At 41.0% G+C, this 23,501-nt stretch overlaps 1 protein-coding gene across 4 annotated transcripts in view; it reads right to left on the reverse strand.

Annotated features, from left to right (window-relative positions):
- ptpn12 (protein tyrosine phosphatase non-receptor type 12) overlaps positions 1–23,010 on the reverse strand; it is an 84,283-nt gene extending 61,273 nt beyond the window's left edge. Inside the window, exon 1 of one of the 4 annotated variants that reach the window (XM_033614637.2) lies at positions 22,328–23,010. In XM_033614637.2, the coding sequence (XP_033470528.1) occupies positions 22,328–22,429 (102 nt within the window). In that variant the 5' untranslated portion in view covers positions 22,430–23,010. The remainder of the gene's footprint in view (positions 1–22,327) is intronic. The other 3 variants (XM_033614639.2, XM_033614640.2, XM_078165145.1) reach the window with 3 other exon arrangements.
- Positions 23,011–23,501: the final 491 nt, after the last annotated feature.

The following is a 23,501-nucleotide window of genomic DNA, read 5'->3' on the forward strand; positions in this document are numbered from 1 at the left end:
GGGCAACATGGCCTATAAATAATATTGTGATATTTTAAGATTATGTCACAATACAGGATATATTTCTCAATATTTTGAAATTTACTCTTAGCTACTATAGACTACTAAATTACTGCAAAAGTACATAAACTACAGTTACAATACTAGGAAATAAAGTACTTTTGCAAAAAAGTTAAGGAAAGTAAATAAACAATAAAGTTAAATAAAGTACTTACAATAAAGGTAAATAAAATTCTGTTATGTATAATTACATAAAGTTCTGCTGTAATAAAGTTAAAGTACAGTTATAATAAAGTAAAAAAAAGCACTGTTTATAATAAAGTACGATCAAGTACTGTTATAATAAAGGTAAAGACAGGGCTTTTATACTTTAAAGTTAAATACAATTCTGTTATAGTAAAGGTTGATAAAGTACTGTTATAATAAAGTGAATTAAAGTACTGTTAGAATTAAGTTAAATAAAGTGCTGTTATAATAAAAGTAAATAAAGTTCAGCTATAAAAAATAAATCACTGTTATCACCGTTTATACTCAGTGTCCGTGATATAGCCCTAATAGGATTTTTTAATGATGTCATAAAATATGACAGTTAACATTCAAAGCAGTTTCATATGTTAAATGTTCCCTATACAGCCCCAGACTGTGGAGACATTTACAACAATACACACAGACAGAAACGCAAAGACACGCACCAACAGACATGATTACATTACACACAGATAATCCTACATACATGAAAACACAGAAGATGTGATGAAAATGTTCAACATCAACAACAATGTTTCATAGTTGAGAACATCTGTCTCATTTAGTTAAACCTTTGTTTGTACAATATTGCTTTCTGTATATCTGTAATACACTGCATGTGATTCTTGATGCATATCTACAACGTTACCAACACTTCAGAGATCATTTCCAGAACAGGTAAAGAAAACTGTAACTGACAGATGAATCTTTCTTTCACTTCAACTTTCAACTCCTGCTTTCTTTTCCTTCTGAAAGTTGCCTTTTTGATTCAGGGCTTCGGTACTTTCATAAACTGATGGGCTGGCTGCTGCACTCACTGAACATACCACTGACACACACATACACATATATATAAACAGCTTAGACTAGCGGCACAGAGGCACCCTGAAGACATAATGAGTTTTTCACCTTTCATTCTGTATCGCTCATCTTTATGAACCACGACGACAGGCTGAGGCAGAGGAAACAAGGGAGAGAAAAGGAGTCTGAGAGGTACACACACAGACTGTGGGCGGCAACACAGCTGTGCATGTGTGTGTGTGTGGTAATAGCATTAGAGCTCCTCTGGCCTCATGTGAATTACATTTCCAACAGAGGTCTGCTTCTGTGCTGGGCCAGAGCCCAGGAAGACTCACACAAACACACATGCAAGCACAAAAACACACACTTAAGACACACAATCAGCAAGAGAAGGCCGGGAACAGTGATTTGTGATGGTTTGTGATTCCCCCAACCCACAAAACACATTATGTGGAGACAAACATGCACACAACTGTGCCCTCTAACACTGTAATGATGATAAGTATTTCTTCCTTTGTAGCCCATCTTACTTCCATTACAGCAAACTGGGAGTACAAGTACATTCTCCCATTAAAGTCTATGGGTGTGGACATTTTGTAGCACCATAACAACGACTTGTTTCAGTCCTAAATCGCTTGTTTTAATCTATACATGACAGATTATGTCAGCTGCAAGTTAGTAAAACATTTATGTTTTTGCAGGGTCACAACTTGTGTGATCACAAGGTTAAAATGCAAAGAACTAGCCACAGAAAAACATTGGAAATGTCAAAGTTAGTTTCTTTTTCAAAGACATTTCACCACTCAAGAAATTATTCTGTTTCCTGCTCAGGGACTACAGTTGAAAATTAGCTCTCTGTCTCTATTAACAAAAATAAAATAAATTAAATTAAATATAAAAATAAAATCCAGGTTTACACCTCCCTCTCTCAATTCAGCGGATCAAGCTGACAAATTCAGTTTGAGGTCTGCTGCTCTGACCTCATCAACTTTTATTCATATTCTAGCTTGTCTCTGACACATGATGACTATTGTACTACAGAAGCACAGGTATATCGGCATATTGTATGTTTATCGACTGCTATCAGGTTTAAAAAGCCATATCAGAATCAAATAATAAATATTTTGCTTCTGTATGTTATTTGAGTGATTGTGGAAGGGGCATTTTGTAATATATTCTTAAGAGTATGTCACTCACCTCACTACAACTGTCAAGTTACTAACAGAGTGCTTAAAAATTCCACACTGCCAAACTATTTTTAAAAACTAACTATTTTTAAACAATGTCCATTTTGGGGTTTCAGAGCTTTGGTGGTAATCAACAGCGAATAGTCGCAGCTTCAGCTGTGGGCAGGGCCACGTAAATCCTTATAATAACAAGTTCCAATTTCGAGATGACACCTGACAAAGCGCTGTAACACAGAAGCATCACAGCATACAAGCTCCAACAAATCTATTTATTTAAACATAATTTTTATACGAGCCAGTGTTTCTGTCAACACAGGTTTGACCCAGCATGGAAGAACCATCTCTGGACCCCTGTCATCCCAACGTCTAGCTGGTTAGCTTTAGCTACACAGCAGCAGCAGCAGCAGCAGCAGCAGCAGCAGCTAACATCCAGTACCAAGCCTACAACTGTACCCAACCCAGAATTATGTCAGTCCAAACAGATTTGGCTGTTCAATATGAATATTTGACGATTTTTCTTTTGTTTTCATGTAAAGTTTTAAAGGCTGAATGGGCTCAGAGGGGTGTTCAGTGTGACAGCGGCATTCTTGTAAATAGCAAACAAGCTAACTGTGCTAACAACGGATATCAAACAAAAGCCAGAGACTGTGTCATGTGAAGTTGCTGTGAGTTGTAAATTCACCACTACTAGGCAGAAAAGAGAAGACAGTGTTATCTTCAAGCTTGACTGGTCAAAGCCTCTTTCCCTCTGTGCTGCTGCATCGTGTCCGCAGCTGTCTGTTCCAAAGAGTAGCGTGATAGGCAGGAGCGGTCATTTCGCAGCAAAATCCGGGGACCAAAACATCCCCATAGGTACCCTGCACAGCACACTGACTAATGCTGCACAATTAATCTAATTGCAACCGCATAAAAGGCTGCCATTTGCAATTTAATGTAAATAAATGTTAACGTGTGTGCCTGTGAACGTGACTACCTCTCCTGTAGCGTGTGGAGTTTGTTGACATCACGCCCACAAGCTATCTTGGTGTGTGCAGCACGTATGGTCAGGTGACCACCCGGCGTGCAGCAGTGACCAACATAGACGCTGAAGAAGAGCATGAGCACGACCAAGAATGGGCTGAGTTGGTGGCGAAAAAAACGCAACGCCATGGCGTAAATGGCGATACTTTGGATTCAGGTACGGCAACGTTGAACAGTAAGACGTGCTGTGTAAAAGTTTAAAAGTTAAAGTCGCCACGTCCTACGGCAACACGACCAATCGATATCAGCACTTGAGACAGCACAGAGAAAACTAGGAAGAATGCATGCGAGAGAAATCGCACATTTTTATCAAATCGTGCAGCAGTAACACTGACTGCACACTGAAGCAATCTCAGTCTGCTGTGGGGTCTCCAACTGATGCTTCAAATCCCCAACTTTCAAGGGGCAGCCCTGACTGACCCATTAAACCTTCCCAAAAACTTCACACTGAAACTGCTCGACTCTTACAGTAAACCCATTAACATGCCTTGGATAATGTAGGCTATGTGATGCTAATAGAAACACAGATTTTTTTATCATTTCTAAAATGTAATTTCTCAAAAAACAACAAATATCCAAACCAAAAATTGAAAACCAAATATACAGTCAATGATCAAATATCCGCGTAGTCAAGCCCCATAGTGTAGCCCCAACGTCCACCCAAGCAAGCTGTATGGAAACATTGTAAGCACTGTATAGTTAAATGTGGATGTGGCATGTTTTTCCAACAATTTGAATGAGGTTAGACGTCTTATTTACAATTTATTAGGATAGAAATATGGATGTGACACTTCAGAGAGGCTGTGGTGAACAGATGTTTTACTGACACCATTTCAAAATTTGCAAAAACACACTTCAACTACCATTTATAGTCAAATCAAACTATTCATCAGGCTGATAACCTACATACTGATAATAATAAAAAACACACCTCACACATGTATAAAAACTATACTGAATTCAGCTTTTTTAATTGCAAAGAAAAACAAAACTTGGATACAGACCCAGCTGTCTGTCTCGTCATTTCTCTCTTTACTTTCCACTGTCCCGCAGACAGACCCTGTTTCTAATTACTCTTACTTCCTCCGTTACGTAAAACACACTCACACACAGGCACACAAAAGGACAAATAATGGGTAAGCCTGGAGGATGCAGAAGAAATAAAGCAGAGGGAGAGAGAGTTACTTTTCTAAACAATCCCACGAGAGATGTGGGAAGAAGGAGGAGAGGAGATATGGGTATTGTAGATAAAGGAATGATTCTGGAGAAAGATTGGGGGGGGGGGGGATCAAAGGGGAGGTGAACAGGGAGGAAAGACGGAGACTGGAGGAAGGAGGGAGAGCCAAGGCTTTTAAGAGGCTCTTGGTAACTAAAGCTAATGGGTTCTTTTAGTCCTTGTTTCTGTCGTCCATTCACACGCTCTCTTTACACACTCTGTCGCTTCGCACTAGCTTCTGTCCTGAATGGCGGAGGAGGGGGTTGCAGAAAAAGAGGGCAAAGAAAAGTAAACATCCTTGTATCTATCACGACTTGAGTGTACTCGTCTATTCAGTTCATATTTGTTGTTAGCGGGGTATCAGTTTCGCCAAAATGACGACAAATGACGAACAACTGACAGGAAAAGAGAAAAGAAAAGGAGGATATATATCAATCTTAAAATTACATGTCTGTTTCTTCCTTATTCTTCTTATCAGTCTGTCCAATATTGTAGGGCTGCAACTATGGATTACTGCCAATATCAGTTACAATAAGTCATTTATTCTTTAAGTTGATACACAGAATTATCTGCAACTATTCTAATGATAAATTCATTCGTTTAAGTCATTTTTTTCTTCAAGCAAAATTGGGAAATATTTGGTGGTTCTAGCTTGTCATATATGTGGCTTTGATGCTTTCCATTATTGTACGTGATAATAAAGTGAATATCTTTTGATTTTGGACTCTTAGTTGGATAAAACAAGCTATTTAAATACATGACCTTTGGCTCTGGGAAATTGTGACAGAATATTTTCACTGCTTGTTTTGCATATCAGCTGAAAGATATTAAATTAACGTTATATACTAATATAGTGGAAAACAGCCAACCCTCATGTTTGAGAAGCTTTAACTGGTGAATATTTTCCATTTTGGCTTAAAATATGGATCAAATGCTTCATTGGTAATCTCCATTTTTTCATCTCTCTTGTCTTTGTCCAGTTCGACAGTACAAACCCAAAGATATTTTTTATTTACTGCTTCATGACACAATATAGACAGCAAAAAAGCAGCAAATCTTCACATTTGACATGCTAGAAATGAACCTGTTCTTATTTTTCTGCTTGGAAAACTTGTGATATGAATGTATATACATTGATATAAATACGAGAGAAACCCCAAATCCTCATATTAAAAAACCTAGCGCCACTGAATGGTGTACATTTCTGAATTTGGGGTATTTTTCACTATTTTTTGTCACTTAAGAGAAAAAAATGAATCATCAATTCATCAAGAAAATCATATTATAATGAAAATCATAGTTAGTTTAAGCCCCCATGATATGCCTATCACAATATGACACATTCATGTTGCTTGTTTGGCATGGCAGTTGAAAAAAATCAATTAATTACAATTATATAATACATACAAATACAACAAAACCTCACATTTGAGACGCGAGACACCAGTTTTGCTTTAAAAATTCACGATATCTTATTACTTAAATACAATGATGCAAAGAGAGTAAAATAAAAAATCCGCCTATTTCAGATCCCACAATGACCAAAAGGTATGCACTTCTGCTTCATATATATATACGTCAGTTATAAAAACTGACTTTACAGTAAAGGTTGAGCAGATTTGTACTTTTAAACAACCGATCATTGCATTTTTTTAACCCTGTCGTTTGTACACTTATGAGTAAGTTATGCACAAATGCAGAGGCTCAAATCATCACAGGAAACTCCTCACAGGAACGGGAAGTTACTTAAGCACTAGAAACTTTCATCAAAAAAGTTTTATATGGTTTTCACACCTCTCAAAGCCAATAACGAACTGAAACCACCTACGCTGCGCTGTTGTGGTCGAGTCTGCAGAAAGTGTGAAGTGGATTACCCACATTTTAACAGCTGATGGACATCTGTTGGTAGATGATGTTCACTTGCACTTTGGTCAAGAGTTCAACGTGGCCTTTTCGGACACACTGAGACGCAGTATTATCATGTGGCATGCTCGATTACCTAACAAGGCTGGTTTATTGAGATACACGTTTTATCTGTTTTTGATGCTTCCAGTGTTCATCTCTCTTTTCACCCAGAACTAAAAGCACAAATCTTTAAATTCATGACAAATATTTCACATAGCTCCTGGTACTTTCATGCACGTCCCTTCTCCTCTTATTACTTTGTTGATTCCTATCAGACAGAGGAGTGAAGTAGCATGACTGAGTTGGCCAGTTTCCTGTGAACGCTCGACTACCACTGCCACATTCACACACAGGGCGTTGCCCCCAGAAGCCCAGTGCTGACTTCACAGACCCCCTTCAGGGTGCGACTGAGTCATGGGGGCTCACAGACACATTTCTTCACAATGACTTGAGTCTTGACTTGGCCTAAAATGGCCCGGGGTTGTCGGGGCAGTCACTGGGCAGACAGATGGAGACAGAATGGAAAAAGAAGATTAGAAAAAGAAAGAGGAAATGAAGATTAAAAAATGTCAACGGAGATAGAAGAGCGCCACAGAGGTAGATGTGGGTAGAGAGAGAGATGTACTGTAGTTGTTAGTGGGTCCAACCTACTTTCTGTCTCCTGGCTGAATAAGTCAGCATCGCTGTACTTCACTGGCACACTGAATAATTCACACACACACACACACACACACACACACACACAGAAACACATTCTCTTCCTTGAATTCAGCAGTAAGCACTGATTGGCAGAAAATATGCTCTTCCTGCAGAAGCGATGGGAAGAGAGGTTTGTGTGTGTGGCCAGGAAGTGGGGGTGTCGAGGGCTGGTGGCAGAGGGGCTGTACCCACGGTCACCTTCCATGCAGACACACACACATAAGCTAAAATAGGTCACCCCTTACAATGCTCTCAGAAAAATCAATCTCCCGCGCTGCGAGCATGCGGGGAAAAGATGCACTGCTACAGCACAGAGACTAAAAGGGGCCTGTATGGCTCTCTATGAGCCTGTCACTCTGCTCCTCGCCCTCTGTCAATTCAATAAGCTTGACAGGCGTTTTCGCAGCTTGTCTTTCTCCCTATGTGGCATTGTGTCCCAAATCAGAAAAAAGCTGTAAGGTGCAAAGTCATATTCGGCTATACAGAAAATGTGACGGCACCAAACACTGAATGCATTATATATTAATTACGTGAATTAAAAACTAGTTGTGAAAAGACACTGTTATGATATAAACAGCAGCATTTAAGGAGTAGTTTGACATTCGGGAAAATGCACTTACTCCCTTTCACACCCTCGTGAATGTATGTTCAATATGTAGGTGGAGCAAACAGCCAGTTAGCTTAGCATAAAGGCTGGAAACCAGTGGAGACTCCAGGACACTACTATTCCCCATCAATAAATAGTCCGGCAGTGCCCCAACACTGTTTACATTTAAATAAACAAAATATTAGGGCTGCCCCCTAATAGTCGGCCGGACGTTAGTCGACCAGAAAGGTCATTAGTCGCCAAAATTTCATTGGTCGCTTAGTCGCAGAAAAAAAAAGTACAGCCTCTAGTTTCCAGGGCTGGTACCTGCGGTTATTCCACAGGCTAGTTAATAACATGTCGGGCAGGAAATCCAAAGTGTGGGATCATTTTGAGAAGGTGAAGGACAAACCCAAGGTGATATGTAAACTCATCTTCATTGGTCAACTACAAACATGACGTATCATCTGAAACATGGAAGTAGCTACATGCCCATTAGCCCACAGCGTCATTAACAGGCAGCTCACTCAGTGTGTGACGTGCACTTGTAGATAAAATATAGGCCTATATTAATGAAGGTTCATTAGTACGCTTTTGTATTTATCTGTAATGTAGCACAGTGTTAACAATGTTACTGATACTATTCTTTCTCACACCTTCAACTCAAACCGTTGTGTTCCCCCTGCCCAAAATATATCATTTAATAATCAAATTAATCGTAAACATGCAGGCAACTAGTTGACTAATGGCCCTAAATGACGACTGTTGGTCGACTAGGAAAATTCTTAGTCAGGGGCAGCCCTAGTTGACTTTTAGCAGTGAATTATGGACGGAGAATACCGGCAGCCAAATGATAAACAGAGGCCTGTGACTCCTTTGACATGTTGACCTATGTTACAAAGAATTTCTTTCCATCTAAAACACATGAACACGACTAGAGAACAGGCCCCCATGTCAGGTGTCCGCTGTTTGTGTAACAGTAAACAGAGGTGAATAATCAGACTCAATCACTGAGGAAATAACATGAAACCCCACCCTGACCTTTAGTATTAGTCAGGGGTCCAGCACTGTGTGGTGTGTGTGTGTGTGCACCTGAGACCTCCTGATTAGCTAAAGATCCGGACAGAGATTATGTCCGACGACTAGCATCAGTTACAAACATGCACACACACATGCATTGTGCAGTCATTTCCGCTATACAGCTACTGGCCAATATAGGTCAGTGGAGCACTGATAGCATGAGTTAGCATGAACACACACACACAAACACACACATGTAGAGGTTGTTAACAACCCATCATTCACTGGCACAGAGCAGAGTGCGCTTTCCTTTAATTAGCCATCAGGCTTCCCTTTTTCTGTTTCGTTTTCAATTCCTGAACCATCGGACCAAATCGCTGCATGCTGTTTTGCAAGTCACACAGGCTGCAGTCTGACATGAGAATACGACGACACAAAAAGAGGAACGTAATGTTATAAATAGATATCCCCAGAAGAAATTAAAAGGATTTATTGCCCTCAAAAAAGCACTACAGCGGACTAAAATAGAGGCATGTGAGCGTATGTATCAGCCTCTAACCTGCGTCTGTGTTCGTGATTACAAACGCATCTTGTGTGAATGTGGTCGACGATACGGCCACGCTGACTGCAGGAAGCACCTGGCCTGATCTGAAAGTCTGTGATTCAACCAGCCATTTAAAAACCGCTGTCATTTCTGGGTGCCCACTTCCTCTTGGACCTCAAATCTCAGCTTGGCATGTACAGCGCACAGACTGTGTACAGTATGCTGTATGTTAGAATATGGACACAGAAAAACCTACACACACCGCTCCCTTTGAATAATGAGTCACTGTGTTTGTGGTTTTTACAACGTCAGAAGACAAAACAATGAGGACAGTGAAAATAAAGGCAGGGGGAACAATGTGATGGGAAAGGAGATGGAGGGTAGAGAAACAGATGAGTGGTTCAAACAGAAGTGGGAGATGTGGAAAAACGGTAACCAGACGACCATCTCCTGGCTTAAGTAACAGAATGACCACCATGTGACTCTGCCTGTGAAGATCAGAATGGCATCATTTTCACAGCATGATCTCCCCTCTGTCTTCACTACTATTTGTGCCTCTGAAATGAGCAGGAAACTATCAACACCCTCTAAAACTCACTGCAGGAGTTCAAAAATATATGGCTATATATATGGATGTCATCAGCTGGGAAATTATTACAGAAAGCACTAAGCTGCCGGCACATTTCTGGTGCCCGGACACACAACCTGAGATGTTTGACATGTTTGAATTTAAGTCAAAATTGTTGACTTCACTGCCACACTACGCAAACACAGTTCACATTTACCAGTATTTGCCTGGTGGTCATTTCCCGCTCTGGAGCTTGGCCTGCTGCAGGAAGCAGATGTGGACAAACGGCATGTAATCCCAATCATCAGGGACAGGAGCTCATTGTGTGTTTAGTGTGTGTGTGTGCATGTATTAATCACTTCCCTGCTCTGATATTCACAGCCAGCATGGGGGGGTCAGTGTGTTGTTTCTGTCACTTCGACATACCTTTGTGATTTTATACATCTCTCACTCTTAGTCAACGCCTGTCTGGACTCAAGTGTGTGTTCCTGTGCATTCATGTGACATTTCTGTGTTTGTTCACTGCTATTATATTAATTTAATATAGTGAGGGTGCCCAAAAAGAGATATAAGGACACACATATACTACTGAAATATTTCTATGGGTGTACCTTAATGTGTGTGTGATGTGTTTTTGAGTTTCCATGGCAAAAATGACTCCTCCATGCAGCCATTTCCTTTCACGTAAGTCACACATTACAGGGCACCACCGCAGCATTTCCTGAGCGTTTGAGTGTGAGGTCTCCTTATCTTGATCAGTAAAGTTCTTTGTCCTTGTTGGTGGGTCAGCTAGCTTTCATCATGTAAAGCCTCACACACACACACACACACAACTCCAGAACGGAAATATTATGTTGCGTCTCTTTTAAGAAACACCCGGCTCAGGGGCAATAGGCTGGTTTCTGGGTTAAGCCGTGGGAGGGGGGGCGGGTAAAGAAAGAAGGAGGCTTGTGACACACTAGAGGAAATTGGGAAGTCTTGTTACAGTAACACAAGGCGGGCTTACAGTGGTTACCACACACACACACACACACACACACACACACACACACACACACACACACACACACTTAGAAAAACAGCAGCCCGACCCCTGCAGTGTACCACCCTGCACCCATGCACACAAACAAGCTAATAAAAGCACACAGCCATATTAACACACACATTTTTTTTAGCCAGGAATGGAAGTTGGCGGATATTTTAACCAGCTACAGAGTTTACAATCATTATTTGCTCATTTATTTGACTGCCAATAAGGTTGTTAATATTCCAGGACTCCGGCCATATAGAACAACTACCAGACATGTGTTTTAAATAGCCACATAACCGCCGACATTAAAACAGCAAACGCTATGACCCTCTTTGCATCCTGAGCCTATCAAATTAAAATAACTTGTAAATAAGATGCAGCCTAAATGAGGCAGCAGTCTATCGAACAGAGGGGCTAATCAGAGAAGATGAGCGGGAGACAAAGAAGGAAGAGGACCTGGTAAAGGAAGCCCTCCGTGATAACATCCAGGGAATCACCTAGACCACTATCCCCCTCTGACTCACCGTGGTGAAGCATATCTCCGGTCTGTTCTACCAGGAGACCCATGTTGTGCTAAAGGTCTTCCTGGAGAACATGATCCATGATGCTGTCACCTACACAGAGCACCCTAATTGCCATGGATGAGTTGTATCTGAAGAGGCAGGGATGCACTACCAGTCTTGTTTCCTGTCCTGTTTCATATTAAAAGCCCTCAAGTGTTTCTGTGGGCTTTTACAGGGCTTTTATATGAGACAAACTCAATGCTGAAAGATAGAGTTGGCAGGCAGCAACGCAGGCAGTGTGACCTGGATGTAAGGTGGTCAAGGCAGCGGAAAACAGATTGGGGGTCGCTGCAAAGCAAATACGGCTACATATAAGACCAGTGTCAGGAGCGTTATCCATCGCCAGAGAAGAGCATGTCGATGGGAAAGGAGTACCCACACAGGAATCATAAAATCACAACAGGTAAGCAGACCTATCTATATTGTCTCGGCTTGACACTGCGACTGATAACCGAGACCCAGCTGGGAGGTGAACGTGGGTGTCTGCTCCATTGTGTCTGCCCATCCAGACTACAACACAACCCTGGCGTTTCCACACAAAAATGGGGTCAGCAACGTTTTAAAGGTCTCCATTTTAGGGGGTTTAAAACGCTGCAGTAGTGTGGACACTACATGTAAACATAGCGACAGTTATGCATGTTAAAACAAAACCGTGTTAGCATGGATGAAGCCCTTTGTGTGTGTGGGCTTGTGTAATACATGGACATAAAAGCATCCACATCATGTGCTGCAGGCTCACATGCGTGTGCAGGCACTTAAAATGCAGAGAGGAGAAGGGGAAGCCCCCTGGTGACAGTGGAAATAGCTACACATTTACACACACACACACACACACACACACACACGAACACACACAGTAGCATGTCAGGCATTGTCACATCTCATTTTCTTGCCTCCCCTCTGAGTGTTTAATGTCTGTCTGACAGGACACATGTTTAGAGAAGCGTGTGTGTTGGCACTTTTTCGCTTTCTTTGATGTGCAGCTTGGGAGTAATCTGCCCGCAAAGGTGGGGCAGCAACACACACACACACACACACACACAGGCTGATCTCCTATGTCTAAACCCTGTCTAGACTATACTGCTCAGCCCAGTTTTCTCAAAAGCAACTAGGTGTGTGTTTATCTCAGTGTATTTAGATACAGTATCACAGGTAACATCTGATCACACAGATCAGATTTCGTTTCCGGCCATGAGGTGTATTTCCTGTCTTTACATCATGCTACTTTCACAACTTCAACTACTTTGTAGCTACATTTGCAGGACCTGTGAAATAATTTTGACACCTCTATTAAGATAAACAAGGTGTCTCCTACTATCGTAAACATAGGCCGCGATATACAGGCATCTGTTCTTATGCAGACGTCTGTTCCTGTGCCACATGGGGGCATATAAACAGACGCCAAAATTGCAATGTGTTTAAAGAAATTTGCTCTCAGCACAATGTTTTTGCGTAAGTTAAATGTGTGATAGTACTAGCACGATGCCAGGGTTTGGAGAGCCACTGCCACCGGGGACAACCCTGCAAAAACGCATGTGCACAACACTGTATTTTGGATAAAAGTCTTCTGTAATAGCAGGTTTCTTTCAGGCTGCTAGTGGCCTGCTAGTTACAGAGGGTTTCCCATAACAGAGGTCACAAGCTCAATCCCTGCAGCTTGTGTGTCTATCAGCAGCTGTGTGTTCAATCAACCTGACTCCAAACACAACAGTGCAACCAAAATACTAAAATACATAAGGCTTATGCATGACACAAAGAAAGAAAGGTGTCTTTTGACTGCTTCTCTCTTTGCCCAAGTGAAAGTCTGTGTTGAATACTGACACTTCATCTCCCCTCAGGAAGTGACACATCAAAACTGAAGAGCAGAATACAGCCTCCACGACAGCAGGCACTTAGCGTTGTCCCCATAGATCACTGAAGCTCGCTCCACAAAGCCAGATTTGTGAGTCAGCAATATAACTTTGGAAGGGTCTGGTCACAACACAATCACACACCTTATTCAGTTCGTTTAAAAGCAAGTGTCGACATCAGATGATTCGCTCATGGCAGTCAAGTGAACCCACGCTGAGCTCTCGCATCTAGTTCAACACTGATGCGCAAATTCATGCTGTCAAAGTGGGCGGAAAGACTCTAGGGCCCAAAGTGAAGGGAGCTAATTTCATTTCATACATTTCTTATCTAGCAGAATAAGAATTGCAGGGCTAAAGGCTTTAGGATGGTGTGTAGTCAGTCACGATACAGGACTCAGTAGTTAAATGTGCTTTAAGCTGGAGAGTTGACGACAGCTTGCTGCTTGCTACTTGATGTTTTACTGTCCACAGCACACGCCCTGTTGAAACAACATTTTTACCGGCAGCCGCCTTTTTCTCACTGTATATATCAAATGTCGCGCAAGGTCAGTGTTGATGTTGTTTCCTGTTTTGTTCATAGTCTCACTAAGTGAAAATATAAAAACTCTTCTATGAATGAAAGAGAATAAGCACTTTTCTCAAAATGTTGAACTATTTAATTTATAGTTTTATCCCATTTTTAATAAGATTATCACACATCACAAATATATATTACATCTTACACCTCATCCTGGGTGGATGATTTTGGTGGTCTCTAAACTCAACATGTGACATTTGTATCATGTTTTGTATATAGACTGTATACTGTAAAACTTCAATTAAAAGCCTAGTCCCAATTAAATGCCTGCTCCCTTTTGCTAGCTCGGTGAGGCTACACATTTTGACAAATAAGGGTCGGTCTCAATTAGTCGACTTGTCTGGTTACCAAGCAGTTCATTTGTATAGAAGTTCTTTGGATGTTTAAAACCAGGTTGTTGGCTACCCGCTTGAGCTAACATTAGCTGGCTGTTTAGATCGCATATACAAATATAAAAGCTTAAACTTTTGTCAGTATGAAGACGCTACACATTGTTAGCTCGGTTCATTTCATTTTACTGAAACCACGAGCACCAGAGAAGAACGAAAGTCATTCAGATTTACCAGCAAGTGCAAGCAAGTGTTGATTCCCTTCCTCTGAAACTATCATAAAGTCAGAATATGTGTCCTGGATTACCCAGTAAGTTACTTAAATTCCTTTAGTCTGTAAGGATCAATCATCATTGTGAATATTGTTTTGACCGGATGAAGTGATGTTGTGTCGGGATGCCAGATGCCATAATCCTCGAGTGCTGTAAGTGTCATAACGTAACATAATAACTAATGTGTTATTTAAAGCGTCATTTTCATACTAGTAATATTGATACTAGGGCTGCAACTAATGATTAATTTCACTGTCGACTGATCTGTCGATTATTTCTTCCATTAGTCGACTTATCATTTTATCGAAAAATGTGTTAAAATGTTGAACAATGTCGGTCTGTCTCTCCCAAATCCCAAAATTATGTCATCTAATGTCTTGTTTCACACTCACGCCAAAGGGTTTTAGTTCACCGTCATGGGAGAGTGTGTAAAGCTGCCAATATCTGAACATAAGAAGCTGCAATAAGAGTATTTTGAGGTACTTTCATAGTGCTTTTCTATGACTCCAACCCATTAGTCCACTACTAAAATAGTCAGCGATTATTTTAGTAGTCGATTAGTCATCAATTAGTCGACCAATCGTTGCAGCCCTAATTGATACTGGTTCAGATTTGATTGTACTTCCCATCTTTGCTGAGCAACAGTTTTGTGTCAAAGGAATTAAAGACCTGTCCCAAATATAGGCCTGTTGAGTTCAGTGATTTAAGCAATCTAGATATGAAAACAACATTTATTATATTGTTCATATTGTTGATTTGCCTTGAAACTATTTGTTGAAGGCTGTTTGTTTGTTTTTTTTTGGCTGTGTTGCGACCGCAAGTGACCCTATTACAGTTAAGATTCACATGCACTTCATTTGTGACATCGGACAGCATCCATTTTCGGCTCAATTCTCACAACTTGTTTTCCCTTGGAGTAATTTGTGATAGACACATGTAGGTTGTTTAGCTGAAGATACTACATCTGTAGGTAAAAACGTCTCTAAATAAAAGAGTGAAAAGTGAAAAATGTTCCAATTATGGTGACTCTCCTCTACATTTCTTCTTTTTACAAACAGATTTTACACATTGGACAAATCACTTTGCAAGTAACCGTCTAAATCATGTTACACCTGCATGTAATGAGTAAATCGTCCCGAAATGTTTCATTTACTTTAAATCTTCTCTGGATATGTCCATAACGTTGTCTCTGGAACTCTCGATTTGTTAAAAAAACTCTGGCTCTCTTACATAAGCGCTCTAATAGCTGGTTTGGAAAGTCGTGGGTTGACAGAGCGAGTTGATAACTACCCTTGTGAAACAAGTAAGATTGCCATTGTTTGGTTTTGTGGAACCGGTGACTGCACAGATGCCCCAGTTGTGCAGAACCTGCGTCAGAAGACAAACTTCAGGACTCAACGATACACATCATGCCATTTGTGTCCCCTTGAATTAGGGATCATCATCAGACCAGGTTGGTTAGAATGATCATAGCCTGTGTCTTTTACTGATTACATGATGCATGATGTCATTGTTGAAGCTTAAATCTTGATGAACAACTATACTCATCAGAGAAAAAGGCGAAGGGTCAAGGAAACAATTATAAGCACATACTGGCTTTGTGAGAGCATACAGCAGCATGTAATCTAGCTCTTAGGTTACTATAGCACCAGGGTTGTGACAGAAATGTGTCCAATTTACACCTTCAACTCAAGACTCGAGACTGTCACTTTGCACTTCATGGGGCGCCGATGTACTCGCACCACATGCAGCAGTATGTGCCATGTAATTAGATCAGTTGTGTGTCCATATGAATACCACTAAACGAAACTCAACCTAAATGGGTCACCAAAGAACAAGACATTTCTCACATTTGGGTGGCAGGCAGGAAAAAATTTCAAGCGTTCCTGTCCCATCACACAGCTGCAGAAAGAGTAGCGAACAAAGCATATAATCTGACTTGTTGCCCTCTCGGAGCACTGTAATTATGCCTATAAAACACATTCTATATATAAACAACAATAGGCAGCTAAAGTGGGTGTTATGTCAGGGTGTTCTGGTGACTCAGTGCACAAGGGAGCACACCCCATGCGCTTGCGGTGTTGCAAGTTTGACTCCAGCTATTTGGAAGCTCTACATAAGGCTCCAGAAATTGGTATGACAGTAGCCGAAGCACCTACTTACACGTTGGCTGTGGCTGATGAGTCTTAATTGTGCTTGGTACACTGGCGCACGGCCCACCTGGGCTCAATCAGAACAAGTTTTCTTGTCTACAAGCTGGTTTGTCTGCTGAATAATTTAGATGAAACTCTTAATTCACCAGCAGATGTTGCCAGCCGAGAGCAAACTTAGCTCCCAGAACCATTTACATGAACGCCATAGAGCGGACATTCAGCAAGTCTGCTTGCACACAAAAATAACTTCATTACTGTGAATAATTGGATTTGAGAGACAGTTCGATTCGGAGCACTTCTATGGCAGAAAAATGACGTTTACATAAGCTGTTTTATAGTCGTGTTACTGTCTGGAGGGATGTGTGATGGCCCAAAGGCAAACAGGAAATATGTTTCACTGTAAAAAGAAATTATTGTGTTTCATGCCAATAAAGTTCATTTGAGAGGAAACTGAACAGACATCACATGAAGACAAGGCACAACGAGCAGTCAGTGGTGTCCTGCTAGTTTAACAAGGGGGTTTCTGATTTAAAGTAGGCCTGTACCAAATGTCCTTTTCTTTTGCATTGGGAGCAAAATGACATACTATCAATGTCATAGTATGAGACTAGATATGGTCTTAGATTTTGGATATCGTGATATCATAAGTTCGAACCCAGGGTGGGTTTTCTCTTGGTACTCCAGCTTCTTCCCACAGTCCAGTGTGAATGTGAGTGTGAATGGTTGTCTGTCTCTTTAGCCCCTTTTACACTGCCAGATTTTCTGCGAATGTTGGGCCCTTTTGCCGGCAAGCTGACAGCGTTTAGACACACAGAGCCGGATTGGCGAGTTGATCCGAGGTGCCCAATTTTCCGACTCGTAGGGTAGTCATATTGGCGGAACCCTTTTAGTTTAAACAAACCGAGGCGGCCTTCCGCAATGGGAGGAGCTGTTGATGACGCCGCACGTGCGACCCACTGGCGGTGGATAAACAGGAATTAGTGAGCAGCTAGTAGCAAGAGGGAAATGCAATACCTGAAAGACACTGTAAAGATGAGCAACTGGGGAGACAAGGAATTGTGCGCCCTGTATTGATATCGAGGTATTTGGTAAAAATATTTTCCTATCGTTTTTTTTTTATTATTGAATTACCTTTCTTTGACGAATAAATGTAATTTATGGTGATGTTGGATTGCTGCTGGACTGCCCCGTTAATGCAGGTGCGTGCCTCCCTTTGGGGTTTTTTTGACCACAGTGAAAATGTTTTGTTAGACAGACACATTTTGGTCATTTTGGACCTGACTATTTTTCTCTTTTTTAAATAAATTTTCACTTTTGGACTTTACGTCACTCTGGAGTTATTGGAAATGACTGGATCACACAAGATTGAAACAATCCTACCAGCACTGGAATTTAATTCTGCAAATAGTATAATACTAATAATATTAGTGAGGTCCAATCCTAATCTTCAACTGTGTTAAACAGACTGATTTAGAAATGTCAACATTATGAATAAAGCTTCAAACTATTCGGTACAGCCCTGATTAAAAGTCTGTCATTTTCAGAATATATGGTATTTTGATGATGAAGGTCTCTTTTCCACCTCACAAGGCTCTATCCATGAGTAAGAAAGTATAAGAATATACTATACAATATGCCTTATGCTTTGAATTACATTCTTTACAACACTGGTTACAATAACAGCCGGTGACTATGTTGAGACAACAAGAATGGGAAGAGACAGTTTAAGTTTTGCCGAGTTATTGAAAATGTCTGGATCAAATGAGTTGAAAACAATTCTACGCTGCCACCACTGGAATCTAATTCTGCAAAGAGTTTAAAACTAATAATATTAGTGTAGCCTAATCTTAATCTTCAGCTGTGTTAAACAGACTGATTTAGAAATGTCAACATTATTAAAAGGCTGCCATTTTCAGTGACAACAAGTCTGGAGGGATGTTTAATTGAGAAAATTGATTTAAAAACTATTTTCTATCTCAACAACAAGCTACAAGATCGAGTTCCCTCTACTGTATAACAGTGGAGAGCTGTGGTTGTAGCAGGCAGTTTGACAAGGCGTGGATGTGTATAAAGTTGTAAATGAGAGGTGTGGTGGTGCTAAAAGAAGACCCTATATTTACCCTGTCAACTGTACACAAAGAATTTAAGATTAAAGGTCCAGTGTGGAGGATTTACTGGCATCTAGTGGTGAGGTTGCAGAACTGAAACCTCTCCTGTGTGCCAAGTGTGCAAGAGAACTACAGTGGCCGACGCCAAAAACGCAAATGGTCCTATCTAGAGCTAGTATTTGATATGTACGTTTTGGGCTGCTTCAGAAACACCATGGAGGGGCGTCGGTGGCTTAGTGGTAGAGCAGGCGCCCCATGTACAAGGCTGTTGCTGCAGCGGCCCGGGTTCGACTCCAGCCTGTGGCCCTTTGCTGCATGTCACTCCCTCTCTATCTCCCCCTTTCACACTAGCCTGTCCTATACATTAAAGGCCAAAAAGCCCAAATAATATCTTAAAAAATAAATAAATAAACACCATGGAAGAGAACCCACTCTGTTGGGTCTTTCTAAGGTAACAAAAACACAACAATTGTTATTTTCAGGTGATTAAAAACTAAAGAAAACATGGTTATGAATATTATTTACTATTTCTGTCAATAGATGCTTCTAAATGCTTCACACTGGACTTTTAAGAGGAACCAGCAGCCAATAAAAATGAGCTCTGACTACCAGGTTTTTCTGGTATTCTGGTATTTACTCAAACTAAATGGCTATAACTTAGAAATTCCAGAAAAGTTTCATTTCTGATCACATGCACTGCTCCCCCCCTCATCCATAAAACACTTCCTCAACGCCTCTCATACAGCCCAACGCCCCGCGTGGTCTTGTTTTAGCACAACGTCCTCCACCTCCCTAGTTTATGAAACACATGCTCAAAGGACAGGCCAGGCCAAGTCATCAGCACACACTTGGACACATACACAGAGTTTTTCTTATTTCAGAATTTGTTCTGTACCTAATTCCAGTGAGAGGGACCTGACAAATGGTGTAGCTTTTATCCAAAGAGTGCCCGGGAGTCGATAAAGCTCCAGTTTTAAAGCCAGAACAAAATGTTATGAAATGGGCCAAGAAAGAATGTTGCAAGCTCCAGCAAGCAGCTTGCATGAAGTAGGGAAGTAAGGAGAATGGTGTGTGTGTGTGTGTGTGTGTTGCAACTGTAGTCACCAAGAGAAAAAGTTAACCATTCTGACGCTGATTAGCCTCTTTCCCAAACAATCAAACTGCAGTACAAGCAAACAAACAAACATTAAACTTCTCCGAAACATAATGTGAACCATAAAGACAACCCAAAACCTACAATCTGCTGCTGCCACTTGTTCCACTGTCACTGAGGCCTAGTTTATCTGAACCCTTTAGAGGCTTTACAAACAGTTTCATTCATTTAAACTCACAAATGAAATGTGCATGTGTCCTCCGGTTAGCACTTCGTTTCCTAATGTATCCTCATCAAAGCCATTAAACTAAAATAACCACATAATGATGCAAATGGTATTGCAGAAGTAGCATTCCGGTTGTGGCTATTTCAGTAATTTCACAAGCCTGAGACAAGACCTATTTTGAGCCTGGAGTTGCGACACAACAACATCCAGTGATGCAGTGTGGGTAAACGTATGCGGGTCAGCGGTCATCATAAGGCAAACAAAATATGAATGCCTCTTGTCCACCTTACAAGGCTCTTTCCACAGGTAAGAAAGTATAAGACAATACTATAAGTTACCTTAGAATGAGTCATTTATATCTACATAGGGAGCAGATCCTCGTCCATGGGGGCTGCAATGTTGCACTTTGATGTTTCTACAGTAATGGACAAACGAAACACTGGCTCTAGATGGGGCTATTTGGATTTTTGCACTGGCCACCTGTAGCTAGCAGCCCCTCCCAGATGAAATGTGTCCAAAAAACACCTTTATTTTAACGTGAAACAATTTATTCATTTTGTTTTTGCTGGATTAAATCATCAGGTTTGCTTGTTTTAGAGAGGAAGAGACCTCTGCGGATGATTCTGCTCCCAGGAAAAACCTCTTGAACATCTGAATCTTGGGCTGGTGGCTCAACAGCATTGGACAAACACTGATTTTTTTTAAACGTGAAACGGCTTTATTCAGTGTTTTAATCGATTTATGATCGCCTGCCACGTTCGTTTTGGACAGGAGGAGACCTCTGCGGATAATTCAGCTCCCGGTTAAAACCTCCTGAGCATTTGGATCTTGAGTCATCAGACAAAAAAGGTGAGCACAGATTAAACAGATGTTGGGCTGGCAGCTCGACAGCATAGGAGTGAGACACTGATTTTTACCGTGAAACTGCTTAAATCAGAGTGTGGATCCATTTTCAATCACCTGGTCCGTTTATTTTAGAGAGCAAGAGACCTCCACAGATAATTCAGCTCCCAGTTAAAACCTCCTGAAAATCTGGATTTTACGTCATTGGACGAAAAGGGTGAGCACATATTAAACAGGTGCTGGGCTGGTCGCTCAAGAGAAACGCTGATCTTTAACATGAAACTGCTTTATTCAGTGTTTTTATCGGTTTTAAATCCCTGGTCTGTTTGTTCTGGACAGGAGGAGACCTCTGCAGATAATTCAGCTCCTGGTTAAAACCTCATGCACAATGAACACTGAAGGAATCCTAACTGGGAGACGTTTCAGCTGGTCGCAATCTGCTATCCTCACTTCTAAGGTGAAACTGCTTCATTCAGTGTTTTAACCAGTTTAATCGCCTGCTCCATTTGTTTTGTAGAGGAAGAGACTTCTGCGGATAAGTCAGCTCCCGGTAAGAACCTCCTGAACAATGGACACCAAAGGAATCCTAACTGGGAGACGTTTCAGCTGGTCACAATCTGCAATCCTCACTACTAGATGCCACAAAATCCCCCTAAATCTTACACACTGCTCCTCTAATGTATACACTCAGTTGCCAGTTTATTTGTCACACACTGCCAAAAACCAATGCAGTCTAATACAACATCCCTGCACTAAATCCAACCATCATGAAGACTAGGGTGAAATAAACTGAGTGCACTCAGCCTGCACACTGGGAAAATTGTATTTAGCAAATACATGTGTTTAGGTGGATCTGTCATCCACTACTGGACATATTTGCCCAAAACTTCTACTAAATAAGCAACCGCAGCCATGCTATGAATATTTTATAGTGATTTCTAACAATAGACTGTGCATTGTAATACTACAGGTGCATTACAGGAGATGATACATATGATTAAGCTCAATTTTTTGGTGGATATTCATTGCTTCTTGAGTATGAGGGAGGACAATGAATCATTGCACTGTATCCTTACAATCAGACAGTAAGCCACAATAACACAGCACTTAACACAGTCCAAGCTAAGCTATCCCAAATATGCTATGTGAAAAATGAGCCCAGAGGCTGAAAAGTGACGTGAATGTGTCTTGTTTTGCTGTTGTCTCTTCATTTTAAAGACACAGGAGCCGGTGGTGTTTCTGTGGTTTGGGAGACAATGCTAGGCCGCCATGTAAAGCCTGGAAATGGGAGGAAAAGGAAGAGGGCAGTGTGGCCGCCCCTGCCTCACCTCCTGGGGGATACAGGGAACCAGGAGACGGGGAGGAGGAGGGGTGGTGGGATATGGAGGTTCAGTGTGGAGGAAAAGGTGGACGTGAAGAAGGGAGGGAGGTTTAGAGGAGACAGATGTGAGGTAAAGGAGGCTAGGTGTGCTCGTTTGGATTGTGACCCACCATAAAGTCGCTGCCGAAGTTGTCCTCTCCCCTCTCCTCGTCCCCCTCGCTCATGGCCTTCACCCCCTGGATAAACTTTCTCAGGATGCCGGCTTGGTCCATCCTTCGGTCCTCTTGTAACGTATCCCGTTGCCTTTTCCTTGAAAAAAAAAACCAACCTCCCAAAGTAGCAAGGGAGGAGAAAAATCAAAAATAAACCAAAAATGGGACACGAGGGAAAGGGAAGAGGGAGAATAAATAAAAATAAATAAGCTTCACGGATCCTCCCAGAGAGTCATCGTCGGTTCATAACACAACACCTCCTTTTTTTTATAATCGCCCCATGTTGTTTCCCCCTTTCCTTCTTTCTTCTGGGCTGTTTTCACAACGATATCGGTTAGTCCCAAGAAAAGGCAGCGGCGGTCGGGCTTTCACGTCTACAAACTACTTTACAACCGTGGCGTCATGTAAAGAGGAAACACTTGGCTCGGTAAGAAAAGAAAGAGAAAGAAAAAGACAAAAAAAACCTGGTCTGGTCAGTCTATGTACCCCTCCCTGTCTACCTCAGTTGCCACATTCACACACTGCTGCTCGTTATTCGCTACTGGGGAACATCCGGACTGGGCAAAGCCGAGGGAGAACAAGGCCCTCCCCTTCCAGGATAGAGCGGCCTGTGATTGAGCAGCTGGTATCAGAAATTAGAATTCTATTGGCTAGCGTGGATGTCGCTCAACCAAATAGCCAAAGTCTGATTGGACATAATGTGTGTCTGTCGGTCTGACGTAGTTCGTTGCTGCCAGTGGTACCCTACCAAATCACTGCATAAAACAAAATAAAATAAAATAAAATAAAATAAAATAAAACAAAATAAAGCAAAGTAAAATAAAATAAAATGAGATGAGATGAAAAGAAATGAAATGAAATAAAATAAGATAACATAAGATAAGATACAATAAAATAAAGTCAAGTCAAGTAGAATGAAATAAAATAAAATAAATCAAAATAAAGTAAATCGAAATAAAATAAGATAGATTAAAGTAAAGTAAAGTAAAATAAAATAAGATGAGATAAGATAAAATACAATAAAGTAAAGTAAAATAAAATAAAATAAAATAAAATAAAATAAAATAGTTGAGTAAAATAAAATAAAATAAAGTCAAGTAAAGTCATGTGAAATAAAATAAAAATAAAGTAA

This window comes from Epinephelus lanceolatus, chromosome 23 (assembly GCF_041903045.1).
Source record: "Epinephelus lanceolatus isolate andai-2023 chromosome 23, ASM4190304v1, whole genome shotgun sequence".
In the NCBI taxonomy this organism is placed as follows: Eukaryota; Metazoa; Chordata; class Actinopteri; order Perciformes; family Serranidae; genus Epinephelus; species Epinephelus lanceolatus.